Source organism: Fomitiporia mediterranea (assembly GCF_000271605.1).
Source record: "Fomitiporia mediterranea MF3/22 unplaced genomic scaffold FOMMEscaffold_15, whole genome shotgun sequence".
Lineage (NCBI taxonomy): Eukaryota > Fungi > Basidiomycota > Agaricomycetes > Hymenochaetales > Hymenochaetaceae > Fomitiporia > Fomitiporia mediterranea.
The window spans coordinates 1,086,008-1,104,558 of record NW_006760400.1 but is presented as its reverse complement, the minus strand read 5'-3'; the positions used below and the strand labels follow the sequence as shown (position 1 = coordinate 1,104,558).

The 18,551-nt window shown below is 47.3% G+C and overlaps 5 protein-coding genes across 5 annotated transcripts; 3 read left to right on the top strand and 2 right to left on the bottom strand.

Moving 5' to 3' along the window:
* Positions 1 to 397: 397 nt before the first annotated feature.
* Positions 398 to 3,801, bottom strand: FOMMEDRAFT_95562 (Adaptor protein complex AP-3 delta subunit; the record flags this gene model as incomplete). The annotated part of the gene is made up of 11 exons (XM_007270895.1): positions 398 to 782; positions 864 to 1,003; positions 1,062 to 1,523; positions 1,588 to 1,828; positions 1,883 to 2,373; positions 2,428 to 2,573; positions 2,636 to 2,849; positions 2,907 to 3,046; positions 3,108 to 3,345; positions 3,404 to 3,565; positions 3,646 to 3,801. The coding sequence occupies 11 exons, from the start codon at positions 3,799 to 3,801 to the stop codon at positions 398 to 400; spliced, it is 2,775 nt and encodes a 924-aa protein (XP_007270957.1).
* Positions 3,802 to 4,145: 344 nt separating this feature from the next.
* Positions 4,146 to 9,721, bottom strand: FOMMEDRAFT_170902 (uncharacterized protein). Its single transcript, XM_007271033.1, has 15 exons — positions 9,337 to 9,721; positions 9,152 to 9,282; positions 7,219 to 9,094; positions 6,754 to 7,159; positions 6,369 to 6,695; positions 6,267 to 6,317; positions 5,909 to 6,208; positions 5,677 to 5,849; positions 5,608 to 5,618; positions 5,466 to 5,548; positions 5,175 to 5,413; positions 4,961 to 5,118; positions 4,669 to 4,907; positions 4,588 to 4,611; positions 4,146 to 4,528 (listed from the first exon to the last, which is right to left on the bottom strand). The coding sequence occupies exons 1-15, from the start codon at positions 9,691 to 9,693 to the stop codon at positions 4,494 to 4,496; spliced, it is 4,410 nt and encodes a 1,469-aa protein (XP_007271095.1). The 5' UTR covers positions 9,694 to 9,721; the 3' UTR covers positions 4,146 to 4,493.
* An 887-nt stretch (positions 9,722 to 10,608) lies between these two features.
* FOMMEDRAFT_23488 (uncharacterized protein) lies at positions 10,609 to 13,231 on the top strand. The gene is made up of 8 exons (XM_007270857.1): positions 10,609 to 11,581; positions 11,656 to 11,702; positions 11,782 to 11,858; positions 11,930 to 11,957; positions 12,029 to 12,035; positions 12,108 to 12,172; positions 12,272 to 12,859; positions 12,929 to 13,231. Exons 1-8 carry the CDS (start codon positions 10,868 to 10,870, stop codon positions 13,101 to 13,103), a joined length of 1,701 nt encoding a protein of 566 aa, XP_007270919.1. The 5' UTR covers positions 10,609 to 10,867; the 3' UTR covers positions 13,104 to 13,231.
* A 420-nt stretch (positions 13,232 to 13,651) lies between these two features.
* FOMMEDRAFT_128967 (Pkinase-domain-containing protein) lies at positions 13,652 to 16,682 on the top strand. Its single transcript, XM_007271032.1, has 11 exons — positions 13,652 to 13,942; positions 14,065 to 14,116; positions 14,188 to 14,218; positions 14,299 to 14,427; positions 14,490 to 14,537; positions 14,594 to 14,624; positions 14,686 to 14,794; positions 14,854 to 15,200; positions 15,259 to 15,410; positions 15,530 to 16,130; positions 16,210 to 16,682. The coding sequence occupies exons 1-11, from the start codon at positions 13,940 to 13,942 to the stop codon at positions 16,363 to 16,365; spliced, it is 1,659 nt and encodes a 552-aa protein (XP_007271094.1). The 5' UTR covers positions 13,652 to 13,939; the 3' UTR covers positions 16,366 to 16,682.
* A 343-nt stretch (positions 16,683 to 17,025) lies between these two features.
* On the top strand, positions 17,026 to 17,697 carry FOMMEDRAFT_31692 (uncharacterized protein; the record flags this gene model as incomplete). The annotated part of the gene is made up of 3 exons (XM_007270883.1): positions 17,026 to 17,561; positions 17,583 to 17,613; positions 17,656 to 17,697. The coding sequence occupies 3 exons, from the start codon at positions 17,026 to 17,028 to the stop codon at positions 17,695 to 17,697; spliced, it is 609 nt and encodes a 202-aa protein (XP_007270945.1).
* Between the last annotated feature and the right edge of the window lie 854 nt (positions 17,698 to 18,551).

The following is an 18,551-nucleotide window of genomic DNA, read 5'->3' as shown; positions in this document are numbered from 1 at the left end:
ATACAGACATATCGAGACATATACTCCGAAGTTCTTGTAAGAGAGAATTGGTTGCCAAGGACATAGACATCATAAGACACGAGCAATCTTGCAGCTTCCGGAGTAAAGCCGTTCAAAGTTATTTCCTATTAGATGCATTTCCTTCGGAACGGAAATGGTCAAAAAGCTCACGTATACGTCATGAGATTGATCCACAAGGTATCACGGAACCATGGAGAAATTGAGGGGAGATAAACTCCGAGGCGGACACCTACGCAGTCATGTATCGTCGAAAATGGCAGATTTGCCTCGCTTATTCAATCGAGAACGGGTTACTTCAGATACTTACTGTCATCCGTCAGGGAAAAAAGGCTATAATTACAGATACCGAGCCATTGCAGCTCGACCTCGAAATTGGTCATGAAGCGGCAGGACTACCAACAGAGCCAGCTACAACATCTTCTTCCTTGGCGCGTTTCTTTTTTCCTGTCGTCCCACCTGCTTTCTTTTTCTTCACCTTGGTGACCTTGATAAGCTCAGGATTGCTTGTGTTGGGCGTTTCGTCGTCATGAACTTCGTAAACTTGGAAAGAAGATGGCGGGATAGCGGGTGAACTGGTTCGAGCAGGTGTCGAAGAGCCGGAAACATACGGTTTTTGTTCGGGGATGGTTGGAGTGTGTGTGGGAACGGGCGTATCCCGCTTGAGAGCATCTGGTGGCATTTCTCCACCTCGGTCCACTGTGAAAGAAGAACGCGCTGACGAAGAAGATCGGGGAAAGATAGGAACATTCGAGGGTGTTACGCTTCGTGCAGTAACACCCACTTCATGACAAACAAATGCATATAAGTCAATATTCGGATCTTCTGTCAAAGCCGTCAACAACTTACCCGAATTTAAGGGAGGAAGATCATCCAAACGGACAACAGGAATTGAATCCACGTCATCGTTTTGTCGGGACTTAGGATTGTTGTCAATGATGTAGTAGGGATCATCGCGAAGCATCTCCAATCGACGTGCTTTGGCCTTTCAATTGAAACATGAGAACATCGTCCCTCTATACTCATCAAAATGCAAAACATACCCTTTCGCGTTCCTCAGCCTCCGCAATTTCCTCCTGAGTTGGCTCAGGTATCCCTGCACTTGCTTTCTTCTTTCCAGCCTTCTTGCTTCTCCCGACACCCTCTCCGCCATCCTTCTCTTTCGCCTTTCCCTTTCTATCCTTCTTTTTCTTCTTCACTTCCACCGCTACTGGTTCTTCAGCCTTCGGCATCGCATGTGACACTATCCATGCATCGAGATCCAAACTCTCTGGTACAGGCACGCTAGCTTGCGCCTCAGGTGCAACAGGGTTCAACTCGTACGCCGAGAACAGCGGTTGGAGGAGGTATAAGCTCTTCGGGTATACGGGTTCGGTAAGACCCACAGGGTCGAATGCAGATGTACTGATGTCTGCAAAACCGTTACCATAATCTGACTTCGGCTTTGGACGGAAAGATGACAAGTCGGCCTGGATGAACGTGAATAATTGTAGAACATTTGCTGCCTATAATATGCCAAGAAAAATAGTGTTATTTAGTAATGCCTAATATGTGTTATACGATTCTTACCCTTTCCTGGACCTCAAAGTCCGCGTGTGTTGCAAACTGACGAACACCAGATATGACAGAGGAAACGGTCTCCTTAATCTCCGGTAAGTCATCATCATCCCATCGTTCTGCCAGCTCTACAGCCCACGTCGCGAAGACTTTAGCCGCGCACTGGATATACATGGCGATAATATCCGATGGTAGTTTTGCGACATCGGAGGAGAGAAGTGAAGGGAGTGCCTTCCGAGTATCAGACAACTCACTAAGAACGAACAATCAACTTAATGAACGGGAAAGCGTTTGGAACCAGTCTCACCTGCCATATTCCCCGCAAATCCAAGCAGCAGCCCACAATATCTCTTGACATCCAGACCCTTCATTATTTAGCCCAGGCTCATCTGCTCTCAAGAAAGTCTCGTCTATAAGAAGACGCATACAAACTTGAACTGCATATCTCCTGATTTGTCGTACCCGTACTGCGATATCCACCAGCTGATCTCTAATAGCCTCGCCCACTGGTGCTCGAGCAACGTATGCAAGGTCGACGAGCACCGAAACATACCACTCAAAGTCAGTGACATTCTCATACAGATTTGTCGAACATAGGGATAATATGCGCCGTGAGAGGGACTCTCGATAGGCTGATGAAAATTGAGCTGGTGAACTGACAGGTCGATCGGTTGTTGCTGCAGACTGGACTGCAGCAAGCGACTGCGCAGCGGAGATGGTGTTAATGCTGGAAGACTCTGGTAGTGTAAGGTGTGAAAGGAGCTGTTGTACGATAGATTGCAGATTGTTTGTGTTGACCTACAAGCGGTGCGTTAGCATCGTCACCTAGCGTGCAAACAACTGTTTACGGACCATGGCTGAGACAAGGTCAAGAGCTCGCATGCGGATACTAAGGTCCTGGTCATTGACACTGGCCAATATTCGCGATTCATAATCTGCAACCAGATGAGGATAAGATGGCACAATCTTTGTCATAGCTAAAAGGGCAATGTATTTCACTAACATAGCTCAAATTTAGCATTAAATATCTAGAGATGATCATAAAAGGAGTATTACATACGATTCTGGTCAGGATCCTCCAGGAACGCAGCCAACTTCGTGACGCAAGTCTGCGCTAACGAATGACCGGAAACGCCTGTCAACATGCCACCGATGATACATGTATGCACGCATTCATACAGAAGTGAGATCGCAGGAGTCGTGGTGATGAGTTCAGTTATCGGAGGTTGCAGCTTCTTAATAAGCCGTGGTTCGTGTGGTGTTAATAACCCAAACTGTTATGAATCATCATCAGTACTACACGAAAACAGTCTTGGGGAGAAGATACACACGAGTTTTATTATTTTGATGAGCATCCAATTGTTATTTGACGTAGTAAGGAGATGGAAGAGGGGTGGAGCGAATGGGAGGTACGATCGCGGATCCTGTCTCGCAAGCTCACAGAGCACATTAACCGAAGCACTAACCACACCTGTTCTTCGTGTCAGAATTCAGAAGTGCAATGTATATTGTACTCATCCATCAGTACGCACCAATATCTGGATCCTCAAGTCTCTCCTTTAGACGATCCATACCATAGTCGAGCGCATCTGGATACTTCATGAACACTTTGTACAAAGCTAGGACCGCACGCTTTCGTATTGCTGGTCGAGAGTGAGTGAGAAGAGAGATAAGGTCGCGGGAAAGATCTCGTCCAAGATCCGGAGTAACGATATGGGAGAGGCCGTTGAGCGAGACGGCTACCTCGAGAGGCTTAGAGGACGTCATATCCTGTGTAACGTATGCTTAATATCTACCACATAACTTCCGAGGATATCAGACTACATACCTTCTTGAGTAAATTAGTCGTAAGCATCAGCACATCCGTCTCTTGTTCGAAGGTTTGCGTAGCAGCCAAATATCCCATACTCTTCAAATGAAATCTCGGAGAAGACATAACCTCGACAACATGAAACGAAGCCCAACTCATATCATATCCGAGCATTTCAAGCTGAATCGGCAAGTTCGTAAAGTCATAGTTCACGTTTAGTTAGTACTATCAGTACTGTAGAAAGTTTGGAATTTACACACATAAGTGAGTTTAAGCACAGCAGCAGCCTTGAGTTCCATGTCATCGCTCCGTACCTCCTTCCGGATTTCTTCTATTGCCCCGGCGATGAAATTGGCCTCGTCATGTTTATGAGCGCGAAGACCACGAATTAAGTCTTGAAGATTGCGCTCCCACATCCTCTCTACTCAGAACAAGTCAACGAATAACTGGTTGGGTGCTTGAAGCGTGTCCGTGTCAGTAATGCACGTATGTTTGATGTGAATGAGTGATTGGCTTGCCAATGCACGTTCCGGTACAGTTACAATCAAGGATAGCAGCTTGTTCATAGCATCCTCATGGAGCAAATGGTGCGTTGTTGGTTGCGTGCTTCTTGATTGAGGATGAGTTAGCGAGACTCGACTTGAGTGTGGACTCCGGCATAACTGACTAACGGAGCGGCTTGGACGCTTCGGACATTGCCGAATTCTGCACAACCCAGTCCACTCGACGCAAAGACACATTCAAAAATATCAATTTAAATCGGTTCAGAACTCCATCCCAATTCAACTAATTCTATGCAAATACATGTTTAATCCGCCCCAAGCAAGTATTAATTGCCCGCTCGAGAGTTCCGTAACTACCCTACCGATAGTTATTCCAAATACTCTAGAGGAAGGAAAGCTGTCTATTATTTCACCTTTGGTAATGTCGTGAAGAGAATATGAATATAAAATGACGTGCGTCGTAGCGGTCATGCCAAACAATCAATGAGAAAAGGAAACCGGGAGTCATTGACCCGGTCAAAAGAAAAATATAATAGATGCACGAGAAAGAGAAAACCTTCCAAAAATGGAAAAACAATTTTTGAAATAGCATGCATAGACATGATCTATCGTTTGGCGAAACGGAGGAAACGTGATGCAACTGGAGTAAGAGATAGTTGTCAGAGCGTGTATTAGAACAGAAAAACGGCCTTGACTTACTAATAGTAGCAACCATGTTGAAAACTACGAGTAAAAAGTGTATCAGCATTCAAATAAAAGAGGTCGGAAAAGGACACATACCGAAGTAGCAGAATACGAGCCAAACATCCCGCCAGCGGTCATCGTAGCTAATACGAAGTGGTGTGTAGAACTCGTCACCTTTTCTGTATTGACAGTACTGGCAATCAGCCGTTGCGTTCTGGTTGTTCAGGTATCCACCAAACGCAGAGACGAACTCTCCCGCCCACTGTTGGCATGTCTGGCCAGATGGGGGGTTGAAATGCGCGAACTCGTCGTCCCGGCAATTGACGGTCAGACCACTGGACTGAACTTAGTAACTTCGTCCGAGTAAACAGGGCTGATAAAAACGTACTGAAGTTCGGTAGAAAGCATACCTCCCAACACGTACGTGTATGGTGTAAGCCAGTACAGCCACGAGCGCCAGAACTTCGCCATCGTCGGGTACGGGATAGTCACACCAGCGAAGGTCGTCAGTACCAGACCCAAGAACGGGTTGAACAAGACGGCAATCTAACGAAAATGCAATTGGTACAATTCACGGCAAAGATGTAATTGTTCGGAATTACCTGGATAGAAGGTGAGATAGCGGCGATCAACTGACCGAGGGCGACACCGAAGAGTTCCACGAAAATGATCATGAGCAGCTGGTAGCCGTTTCCATTCGTACCGGCCGCTCCCTTGCCGAAGCCCATTGGCCATACTGCAAGAGCCCAGTAGACAATAGCGCAGAGAATCGAGTACGGAATTTCACTAATCAACTGGCCGATGGCGAAGACATACGGCGAGTAGATGCGACTCGAAGCCTCTGCATTTAATAGTTAGCACCGAATCAGTGCAACAAAGGATAAACAACATACCTCTGATGAAAGTCCTCCGGTTCATGATGAATAGAGGTTCGATCTGAGACATCAGAATAGCTGGCAAGACGGACACCCAGAAACTTCATGCGCGAGTTAGCTGCCAAAAATAAATAATACAGCAATATAAAAATTAACATACATTCCAAACACCTGGAAATAGTAGCATGTCAGAATATCGTTTTATTGGAATGCCAGATATACTACTTACTCGGTATTGGAGGTCACGAAGACTGTCAGTAAGCTGAAGGAGCGACAGCGAAGAGAAGAGCGAGATGAACAGGTGAACAAAGAGTCGCGTGAACACATAGTCTGGTGAACGCCAAAGTGCGATGTTGTTCCTCGAAACGACCGTCTTGAGCTGGTACATGAACGGCGTTGCATCTAAGTCCCCATAATCAGTCTACTTTATTCGCGACCCTTGGATAGAACGCAAAACTTACAAGTTGACTTCTTCACAGCACTAGAGTACGGCTTCGCGAGCGCTTTCTCTTTCATCTCTTTGATTTCCTGACGCGCACGAGCACATTCTGGAGACTCAAGCCAGATATCCTTCCAGTCGCGACTGCCGATACGCGGTGTAACACCTGCGCCGATCGCCTCAAGCATGTATTCCGCGGGATTCATATTTGGCGGGCAGACAGCTCCGTAGCGCGCAAAGTAATCGCGTAGTACATGCGAATCTGTGCCGATGTCGCCGAAGTAAACTGTCTCACCCCCTTTCTCAAGAAGAAGCAAGCGATCTGGAAACATATCAGTATACAGAAGACATTACTAATAATAGTGGTTAATGCAACTCACCGAAACTTTCGAAAAGAAGCGAAGACGGTTGGTGGATGGTACACAGTATAGCTAAAACACGTATTAGAGAATCAGTCATTTCACCAATAAAGATCGAAATACCTTGTCCACTGTCTGCAAGCTTCCTAAGGAATCTAACCAGATTCCATGCAGACTGACTGTCGAGACCCGAGGTCGGCTCGTCCAAGAACAAAAGCAACTCAGGCTTGCTCGCGAGTTCGACACCGATTGTCAACCGTTTCCGTGCCTCGACAGTCAGACTGAAGACCATCGCATCCGCCATGTCTTGCAACTCGAGTAGCTCAAGCATTTCCTCGACGTATGCATCTTTCTCTTCCTTCGACACTGAGAAAGGCTGGCGGAGATAAGCGGAGAAGCGCATGGCCTCGCGAATCGTCGTTGTTCCCTCGTGTACATCCATTTGCTCGGCTAATAAGCTCACGTCAGTATCACGGACATCGGCATTGTATCCCCAGAAGCGACGTACCATATGCAGTACCGCGTGCGAAGTCGGAATCGAGAGGGCGACCATCGACAAGAATGTCTCCAGTGACAACACCAATATTCTTCCTTTGTGCAAGGACGTCCAAACACGTCGTCTTACCAGCACCGGACGCACCCATTAACGCAGTAAGTGTACCTGGTTTCACATATCCCATGACATCGTGCAGCAAACGACGATTGCCACCAGGTACAGGTACAACGTAGTTCAGGTTCTCCCAAGTGAAGACGCGGCGGTCTGAGAAATCCTTCTTCTTCTCGTCACTGTAGTCCTCTTCTCCCTTCTCGCGCAAAGCACGGTTTTCCTTACGCTTGTGTAGCTCTTCGTTCAGCTTCTTCGTCTCTGCATTCTCCTTAGCAAAGATCGTTACAGACGATACGCCAGTATAACGCTAGAATATGCATAAAACCATTAGGCAGGTCATGCGATGCATCGGAGCAATCAACTTACCGGGAAGTACTCAAGTGCGATCAACTGAGTGATTTGGAATACGACGAAGAATGCAGCTAGAACCACGAAATTCCGGCGCCATAAATCGGACACATTGTACTGATAACCGGCACCGATATACGAGCTGCCAGGTACTGACGAACTACTGGGTGATGAACCAAAGAGGGTGCACACTTGGTTCGGTCCGACGCCGTCGGGGTACTTGTTCAAAATACCACCATTCCTTGGGGCAACGGAATTACCGTCGCATGATAGCGAAATACGCATGAACTCGTTCTCCATGCATCCGGAGAAGGCATAGTAGAGCGGATTGATGTACGAAATCCAGAAGAGCCACCGCTTCATATCGAAAATGGGGATAATGTAGCCCGCATAACTAATCATGTTCGGCACGAAGAAAGTTGCAATGCGGAACGCGCTGTCAAAGTTGACACATAGAAGTCCCATAGTGCGGAAGAAGCCTTGCATGGCGAGGTACGCAAGGTAAGTGAACAGATGGAACGTAAAGAAACCACCAGCAGTCCAGCTGAGGTGCGGCATGAAATACACGATAACGTTGAACACGAATATACGCGATGCACTGAACGGTAAATCTGCTAGAGTGTTGCTGAGTGCAACGGCCGCGGGGCGATAGAAACCGTAAGCACTTTGCTTGTGCAGAATCGGCCTTCCATGCATCTGTGTCGGCATCTCACCAAATGCATCGAGGCAACTTGTAAGCATCGCGACGAAAATAACTGAACCACGTGTAAATGCTCCTGCACTAGTTGGCGGGAGGTTGTAGAATGCCGCTCCAATGACGATAGCAAGAATCCATGCAAGTCCGTATGAAGTGATAAGCTGGAAGCGATCTTGAATGCGCAGCTGGAACTGACGCTTAGTAAGGGCCTTGACCTGTCCAAAGAATCCAAGCGTATAAGGACTCTTCTTAGATACACCACGTTTCTTGTCAGCTTCGACAGCTGCGCGAAAGGCTTCTTGGTCAGCTTTTTCGGTTTCCTGTAGGAGCTTGTACTTGGAGAGCTCGTCATCGAGGGAAATTCCGTAACGAGATCTGCGGAAGGCAGCTTCCATTGCCTCAGGTGTTGAAGGAACGCTGTGTGCAGAAAGCCCAGGAGCAAACTGGCGCTCATTCTTGTCCGTGCAACCGGTAAGATAGTCTGCTGTACTCTGGCGCGGGAGTTTATTGTATCCAAGGTTCTCGAAGTACGCACGAGCCTCCGAAGGCGGTCCGAAGAAGACCTGGTGACCCTCGTCAAGTACCATGACCTTGTCAAATAGGTTGTAGATTCCTTCACCAGCCTGGTATAGTGTGACGAAAACCGTTTGTCCAAGTACATCGGTCATGATTCTTAGACTCTTAGCGAAGTCCAGGGCAGTACTGGCATCGAGTCCGCGAGTCGAGTTATCCCAGCACTGGACGTGGGCACGAGTTGCCATCATTTCCGCGATACTTACACGCTTGCGCTCACCGCCGCTAACACCGCGTACGAATTCATCGCCGACGAGTGTGTTTGCAGTGTGGCTGATATTGAGCATTTTCAAAAGCGTATTTAAGACTTCCCTGGCAAAGTCCTTGCGCGAGACGCCGGGAAGTCGTGCATTCGGACCTGGAGTTTTTGTGCTAAGTGCGAAGGCCAAAGTCTGCTGCACAGTGAGAGTAGCCATATGAATATCGTCCTCCTGGTTGTACACCACTTCGCCCTTGTAACGTTTAGCCATTTCGGTGGCATCGATACCTGCGTAGCGCACGTCGCCCGATACTCGGCCATACTCGCGCCGCTGGTTTGCGATCGCCTTAAGGAAAGTTGTACAGCCTGATCCAGGGCAGCCAAGAACAAGGCACATCTCGCCAGGTTTTAACACCCCTGATGATCTGCGTTTCGTTAAGAAAATTGCTTCCCAAATATGATACGACATGCAAAATGCTTACTTGTGAAGAATCGTGCGTGTAGGCATCGCATTTCTTTTTGAAGGGGCGACAAGATTAAACAAAGTCATGAACCAGAAATACGGAAGCAAACAAAATTCCAAAATTGCCTGTCCGAATGTCCTAACGTGGAACTACACAGCCATGAGTATAACCGAAGCATACAATGAGGCGGATGCGAAGCGTACCTTGTAGTCGACACCACCATTGACATCGACCTGGAGGTCTTCCCAGGTGACACCGACATGTTTGTGCTTGAGACCGGCGGCAGTAGCCTTGTCGTTAGACGAGCTGAGGTACTCCTTGAGGTCGAACGGCTGCTCTGCCTTCTCCTCATCGTACACATCGAGTGCTCTCTTCTCATCCGAGATAGAGTTGGTACGTCGCCTTGCGAGCTCCTTGCGGGACTCGGTGGTGGTGGCGCGTTCGAGGGTGTGGAATGCGCGTTCGGCGCGTGAGATGTCGACCTCGGACACGATGTGCTCTTCGTGAACGGGCTCGTCATGGAGGGTCGGAGTCTGGGACGGGATGGCACTGACACTCATGACTGTTGTTGGCTGTCAGTGGAGGGAAAGGGCCAAACGAGACTAGACATTTCGAAAGGGCGAGAACCATGGAGCATTTATACCATAGACGATCGCATGTAACAAAATTAGTGGGCTGATTAGCAAGCCACGATATGTTACGCTATCGAAATTACTGCTCGCACTACCAGTCGCAGTTTGGCTTCAAATCACTTCGGTCCCGCCACACCACACCACCAGGATGACTCGCGTGATTTCTCTAAATTGGCCCCCCCGGTTTCACTTCCGACCAATTTTGAGGACGGGACGGGCAAATGGAAGTATGGGAATATTACAGCTTCCCACACAAATAGCCTCACAGGGTATTTTACGGAATTATTGATGATGTTAAAAATTGTTCGCCACAGCCATTTCGCACCGGAGACTTCTTTCCCCTCTGCCAATCGTCCGAGCACGACTGCCCCTGACACATCAATCCCTGACTAACAAATCGAATTCTTGTCGATAACAAGCTGGTTTCAAATTCTGCTATCTGCGCTCTCAAAAGGAGAATGCACGATGCGATATTCCGGACATCTCGCTGGATATATGGAAGAACACTCACCGCAGCGAGTCACCGTCCCTCCGAGGCTGTATAGCGGACGAGAACCTACACCAGTGACATACCGAGTCATTGTTGAGGTTCTTCCGACTCCGAAGGGCCGGAGATTGGATGGTCACCCTTAATTTCCGGATCCATTTATTATGTAACAGTATTGGATTAGGGAATTTCCAAGAATTGCTTGTCTGAAGGACGAGAAGAGAACGACGCGTCACCATTTGAAAATGTCATCTGCTCGTACTTTTGACTCTTTCGTCGTAAAGTTGTTGTGTCTCAGATCTGTTGACCATCCTATTCTTAATGGGATCGTCGTTTTAGCAGTGGCGGTGACAAAGGGTGACACTGGATGCCCAAAATGGGCACAGCGGATCAATGCTCGGGAACGTAGCCGGTCGCTCAATCAGGTTGCACTTGTCCACCGTCACCCACTCGTCGGTTGTTTTGAGCCACTTCTGCGAACGCTGACAACGGGGTGGTCGACGGCGCTGGCGACATCTCTCCTTGCTTTTTTCGCTTGCTTTCCATTCTCCATCACTGCCAAGCTGGACTCGGTCTTGTCTTCGACTCACTTAGTTCTTTTGATTACGGAATACAATGCCTCGCCCGAATCCATGGATCGCATCCTCCGCCTATTCAGCTTATGACGAACAAGCTCTAACTCCGCGAACACCTCATTCACGCGCCGGGCGCACTGAAGAAGCAAGATTTGATGCGGACGACGACAGAGAAGACGCAAACTCCTATGAATTAGAAGCTCAGCAGCACGCTCCGCTGCTCACTTCATCTGCCAGCGTGTCTTTTCCGCATCGGCGATCACCAAATGTTGATGTGAAGTCTGCGAAGCCGTCTTCGAATATCGATTGGACGCTTGTGCGAAGGCGCATCCCGCTCGTTGTCGGTCTTGCAAGCGTAATCCTGCTGGCATTCCTTGTCATTCTGTCTGTCGAAACCCCCGAGAAGTTGCACACTTACTTGCATGGATCTCCTGTACCTTCATTCCCGAACTCCAGTACCGACGCTTCTACTGAAAATAATGCATCTCACTCAATGGGAATGCTCATGTACGAAGGCTACGAATCTTTCCCGTTAACACCTCTGGAATATCGTAACGAATGTTCAAAATTCCTAGCTGGCATGAAGGGGCCCATGGGAACATATTGGTACATCCCTCCCGGTGGTCCTATGGATGTTCCACATCCGCCAAATAGCAGTGTTTGCACAAGCACAATCACGTACATGCTCGATGGGTACGTAGGCCTTGCCGCAGACTTGGCACTCATGGCGCAAGCAGCCGGGCTTGCACGGGAAGTACGTCTTCCATTTCTTACCCTTTCTTCATTCTGTACTCCATTCACCGAACTCAATGCCGTGCGCTTGCGTAGACGAACAAGACCTTTTTTATTGATGATCGAAATTGGAACCGCGGGCGGTGAGTTTCTATGAAAGCGTATTCGAATTGCCAACTTTGCTATCGATAACTGCTGATATTAAGGCATCCTGTGTTCCAGATGGAGCGACCATTTCCAAGACGTGCGTGTGCTACAGCCTGGACCCGAGCCAGACTGTCTCCCTCCACCTCCAGAAGGTAAGAGAATACCTGACTCATCGTTACAAGTTGATATGAGTTGCTTATGGTGTTGTTTTACGTTATTGTAGAACTTGTGGCATGTCCAAGGACAGCTCGGTAAGCAACTCCTAAAGAGATTATCCAGTATTGCGACTAAGTAATGACGTGATTGCAACCCCTATCTCTAGGCACTGGGTAAGTGTATCTAACGCGTTTATGCTACCGATACCGATAAGATGTGCGATCCTGACATCGGACATTTGTTAGGTCATCAACTCAAGGACCGCATTATTCCACTTCGGACACCATTTCATGGATGAATTCGAAGATCCGTAAGCAACCTCCGTTTCATCTTTAATTCTATCAAGCGGATCTTTGACTCGGTATTCATACTCTACACCGTATGTTCATGTTTCATGATCGGGACATAGCTACGCAAGGGAACTCCGCCGAGCGAAGCCTATCTTTCGACGCGCCGCGTCATCCTTCGCGCAAACTGTACGACCGAACGCGGAAAGTGCTGCTCGTATACAAGTCGCACGTCAACAGGTTGGGTCATCGTACATCGCTGCTCATGTGCGACATGGAGACAGGAGAACAGAAGCTTGGGAGTACCATGGTGGGTATGTGCCCCTCGTGGAGTATGCCAATGCCGTAAGAGATATGTCGGAGAGGGCTGCAGTGATGGCACGTGAAAATGCCAATGGTGTCGATCAAAGAGGGACAGATACAGTGTGGATCGCCTCTGATGATCCATTTGCTCAACAAGAACTCGCGCAACTCTTGACTGACTCGGATCAGCCAATGCGTGTCTACTCACTGGAGAGAAGCACAAACGCGGAGTTAAGGTCGATAGCGAGTCGGGAAGCGTATGTACAAGCCGAGTTCGCAGCACTATCGGAAGAACAGCGGATACGGTTGACTCGAGGCGCACTTGTTGACTTCGCGCTTGTTAGTGGATTATGGACCGATGAGACGGCAGACGAGGCGACGTTGGAGGGTGTTATATGCACGATCAGGTTCGCCTTTTCTTGGGTTTCTAACTGCACCTATCATCAGCTCACTTTCACTTTGTTTATTTTATTTAGCTCAAACTTCTGTAAACTCGCCGCTGTCGGACTCGGTTGGGACCAAGCCTTTGGATTCGCTCCAGGTGACCCAGATAGGACGATCATGACGATGGACGAGGCGCGAAAACGGTGGGTTGAAATTGATTTGAAAGGGAGCGTTGATCCTGTCTGGAGAGCTTTCGAGTTATTTTAGTCGGGTGCATTGAATTCTTGCATTGAGTTATTTTTCACATGTACATATATGCACATGCATTCGTTCATTTCGATTTGACGTTCTTTCTCTTCCGGATGGACGGAAGTATAATTAGTATTTATAAGTCTGGACTGGTCTGGAGCACGTTGTTAGCATTGAGGCAACGTGGAAGTGTTGTTTGGAACATTCTGAGATGCTTACCGCGGAGACTCATTTGGTTTGGTTCCGAATCCACACGCATGGGCCTCAACGACATACATGTGCGGAGGCAAGTCCACTAACAGCAGAACAACAAGTCATTATTCTTTGTATTCAGCATGCTTCAGACGCGTTAGTGCGAACTATTTGTCATTCTGCTATCTCTTATATGGGCAGAATACAAGAAGTGAGACATGCAGGGAGGAGAGAGATATTGACTCGACGCGTGTCAGTCACGAGATGTCAGCCGAAGCGCGTCTCGTGCCCAATAAGGCGATGCCGCACGCAGCAGGCCCATCGGCGAAGAACAGAACACAGGACCCAAGTCACAGCGAGCCTTGTCCCAACCAGGCTATCTCACCGCATTCGCTCGAGACGACCCCTCTTCTACTTCCTGCCACTTTCTACGACTGCAACGTCATCGTTTTGTTATTATTATTCCCCACATTGGCCCGCGTTATAACCCCTGGTTAGGTCCTACTTAGATTACGTTGTGGTTCGTTTTTGACTCCGTGCGTTTGCGTTTGCGTGTCTTCAACGTGCTCCTTCCTCCTTCTTCTCGTGTCTGTGCTTTCTCCTTTGACGATCGTGGATTCGTTCGTGTTTATTGGTCGGTTAGGAAGACTGGGTAGCATACGATGGTGAGTTGAAGTTTGCTTTCGTTGTTGACTTCTGTGTTCGAAGGAACGACGCGTCCGATGTGTTCTGATCAACCGAATCTACTTGTCCACGTTGCTCCTACAACGTGCCTTCATACATCTAGGACGCGCGACACCAAGATCCGGAAGACTTCTACGTTAGGCAGAATCGGATAGGTATGTTGACTTCCGTTTCACTTCGAACAGACCGCGTCAACTTTCTTCGCTCAACATTTCTTGGTTTGTAGGAAAGGGATCCTTCGGCGAAGTGTACAAGGGGTAAGTTCTACCGTCCACGTCGGTCTCACCGCAGTTCAAATTTTCGCTCAACTCAACTCGAACCTTGATGTCATGATTAGATATGATAAGCGCACCCAGAAGACTGTTGCCATCAAGATTATCGACCTCGAGAGTGCGGAAGATGAGATTGAGGATATCCAGCAGGAGATTCAGATATTATCGCAATTGGATTCACAACATGTTACCAAGTACGTGGTTGTAAATTTTTTTTGGTTGAGTTTTTATGGCTCATCCGGTTTATACGGGATAGATACCACGGATCATACTTGAAAGGCTCGAACTTATGGATTGTAATGGAGTGCGCTTAACTCATTAGTCATTTTGACGCGCATATATCTGACTCGCCACCACCAGGTACTGTTCTGGAGGGTCATGCTCTGACCTTGTGCGTAATCTTGAATTTGAGTTTTCTCAAAAGGGCTTGCATGGCTTATTGACCCTGACAGATGAAACCTGGTGTATTCCGAGAAGAATACATCGCTATCATCGTTCGTGAACTGCTGAAAGGGTTGGATTACCTGCACATGGAGGGCAAATTACATCGGGATATTAAAGGTGCGCGTTGTCGGATACCGGATGCTCGGACGTAATGCTTAATCTGGGCATATATTTAGCTGCAAACATCCTGCTCTCGGCAACTGGCGACGTGAAATTGGCTGACTTTGGAGTGTCAGGCCAACTTTCGGGCACGTTGTCTGCGAAAAAGAATACATTCGTCGGCACGCCATATTGGATGTCACCTGAAGTAATAAAGCAGTCGGGATACGACTATAAGGCGGACATTTGGAGTCTTGGGATCACGGCAATTGAGTTGGCCAAGGGAGAACCTCCCTATGCTGAGCTCCATCCAATGAAGGTGCTGTTCTTAATCCCGAAGAACCCGCCGCCACAACTGGATGCTTCGTTTTCACGACCATTCCGAGAATTTGTTTCCCTATGTCTGCAGCGTGACCCGCGACAGGTACGTAAAACCTATTTCATATTCATGGAGCTGGAAGAACTAACATACGGGGTTTTAGCGTCCTTCTGCTCGGGAACTGCTAAAACATAAATTCGTACGCATGGCAAAGAAGACGAGTTACCTTACTGAGCTTATCGAAAGGCACGAGCGATGGAAGGCAGAAGGTGGCGAACGAACGGAAGATGACGACGTCGCTGATGATGACATCACGTATGTCATCTAACCTCTTCCTCTTCTTTCTTGTGTCTTCTTTCTCCTATCTTTTTATCTGTGATTCTTTTCGTATGTAGCATTGCTGACTTCTTGCCTTCTTGCTCCGATGGGATTAGGGGTCTTGCACAAGATATGGATGACCTATGGGATTTCGGCACCGTGCGGCATGTGAGTCGCCAAGCAACGATTGGACGAAAAGGGGATACGATCAATGGATATAATAATAATAACGGAATCGGGAATGGGAATGCGTATCCAAATCCTATTCCTAATTCGAACGGAGCTCCGGTCAGTCCACCTCGGACACGTCAAGTGGCTGCTCCACCGAGTGCGAATGGCACGCCCAAAGGCCCGAGACGAACGGGTTCGGAGATTTCGTTAACTACGAGTATAACGACTAAGGGCGAGAAGTTACCACCTTTACCTCCTCAGGCCGTTCAGGTTATCCAGCATCAGCAACTCCAACATGCACAAAATCGTGCATCGACAGCGTCGAGTTACTCTTCGGATTCGCAGGCTACAGTGCGACACGCGGAGCCGCATGCGCAGAGTAATGTTGCTCTGCAGCTTACGTCGGATGACGAAGATGAGGAGGATTATGGTGAATTGCTGGGTTCGGAGCCGTACCCCCCTATGGCGCCGCAACATGATCGACACATGTCTGAGCTACCCGATACGGCGATGTTGGATTCCGTAGTTCTGCCTGCTATCGCTTCAGTCAGTTTCCCTTTTCCTTATTGATGATTTATTTCCTCGATGCTATTCTAATTAACTCATTGATTATTGATTAATTTAGTTATTCCCACGCGTATCGACTCAAGAAGCCCGAATAGCACTTTCAGCACTCCAAAGGGCTTTCACGGAGGCTGAACGGATCATACCCGGTGTGACGAACGAGTTGGTGAATGAGATTGTAGATTCGGTGGAACATGTTGAGGAAGTACCAAATTAAATGGTCGGCATTTGGGACGGCATGAGGTTGCGCAGACACGGACAGATTCTTCCCTTTTCTTTTAAATCTTTGCACACACGCTTTCGTGGTGAGGGTCGGGTGATGATGGGTGCTTGGTGCTTGGCGGTGGATGGATGTGCAAATCGCAATCATTTGTTCATAGTGTAAATAACATACAGTGACATACATCTTGCATTTTTATTTTTGTTTGGTGTGTATATGTGTGAGGAGGTAGTAGCTTGTTTCTTTTCTTCATTGATGTCGCCGTTGTCACCTTGCTTTGCTGTACGGACAATGCATTTCTTACGTGTAACTTCTTTGAACCCCAAAACTTAGTATAAATATTTAATGCAAAGTAGCTTGTGCTGTGCAAAGTACGGCATCACTTTTGCCGCTTTGCTTTGTTGTACGGACATTGCATGTATTTCTTACGTGTACTTCCTTCAACCCCAAAATTTAGTGTAAGTGTTTAATGCAGTAGCTGATACTGTGCAAAGTACGTCCTTAATTGGGGAGGAGAGAGGATAAATTGGCATGCGCAATGAAAGTGTAAAGGTACGTTCTCAAGGCTTTATAATGAGGCGTTTATGTCTTCATCCTCCCCAACCCCCAATAGTTTAACTAACATCAACCAATCAACAACCAATTTCAGCCACAAGTATGTCGAGTAGTGGCCGCAACGGTAATAGCCGCCAATCTTCTTCTTCTCAGAACAGCCAGGGCTATGGAACTATTCAAAACCCAAAACGCACATCCACAGAAGATGACAGTTCCAAGGCATTTAAGAATAAAATTATAACTGCCATTATTGATGGCCTACAACTAGCTGGTAAATATAGCATAGAGAGCTTCGGGAAAGCAGTGGAGGAAATGAAAAATGATCGGAAGAGCATCACAGAGACGAAGGCCCTGAAGTCACTAGATGCCATGATCAATTTCTGCACTAATCTATTGAGCGAGGACCGTAATGATAGGGCAAAAGCCACAAGGATATATACCCAACTGGACCGAAAGAAAAGTGTACAACACTTTAGAGATTTGGCCGAGGAAACCAAAAGGATTTTAGACTCTACGGGAAAGCGGCAATTTGAAATGGGTGCAGTTTTCGCGCGCACCGAAGAAGTACGGAGCGGAAATATTGACCTTAGTCTACTCCTCTCGAAAGCTAGAAACAATATTGATTTGGCTCTGACATCGTAAGAATGATGAATGCGCAGAAATAACGTAGAGAAATGTATGCCCAATAATGTAGGTGCATTAGTATGCATTGACATTCGATATAAATAATAGTGGGATGTAAAAGTGCATTTCCACGCGCAAGGCATTAAGTAATGTAGTTATTCCCACGTGTATCGACTCGAGGAGCCCGAATAACACTCTCTGCACTCCAAATGGCATTCACAGAGACTCAGCGGATCATACCCAGTGTGACGAACGAGTTAGTGAACAAGAGATTGTAGACTCGGCGGAATATGTTGAGGAAGTACAAAATTAAATGGTTGACATTTGAACTTGGACATGACATTACACAGACAGATTCTTTGCTTTTTACACAAACCTTTGTGAGGGGTGTTGGGTTGGTTCTGTGATTCGATAGTAGGTTGGTGGATATGCAAATCTCAATCATTTGTCCACAGTATAAATAACATACAGTGACATATATCTTGCATTTTTTTTTTGTTTGGTGTGTGTATGCATGTGTGCTCTTATGTAATGTAACAAATGTGCATAGAAAGTGTCTTTATAAAGTAGAAAAGATTGTTCATGCCATTTGAAGTACACGAGTAGGGTTTACCCTTATTTATGGGTAGACAACTCAATTGTGTAATACAAGTATTTTGCTGATGCTATCATTTTGCTTTACTGTATGGACAATGCATTTCTTACATATACTTCGTTCAATCCCGAAATATGGTATTAAATATACTAATACAAAGTAGCATATACTCTGCAGAGTACATTCTTATTAGGGAAGAGGGGAGGGTGTTACGGTTCTCTGCTCTTGTACCTTCAGTTCCAAGGGTTCTGCACCCTTCTGTACCAGAACTCGGGACTTCTGTCCCTCAGGGGCACTGTCTATGAACTATATGCATGCTGACTCTTGCTACTACCCTTCCTTACTTCATCATTCCATTCCTTTGACCACCCCTTCATTCTTTGTATCATTCTATGGTCTCTTACCCTTT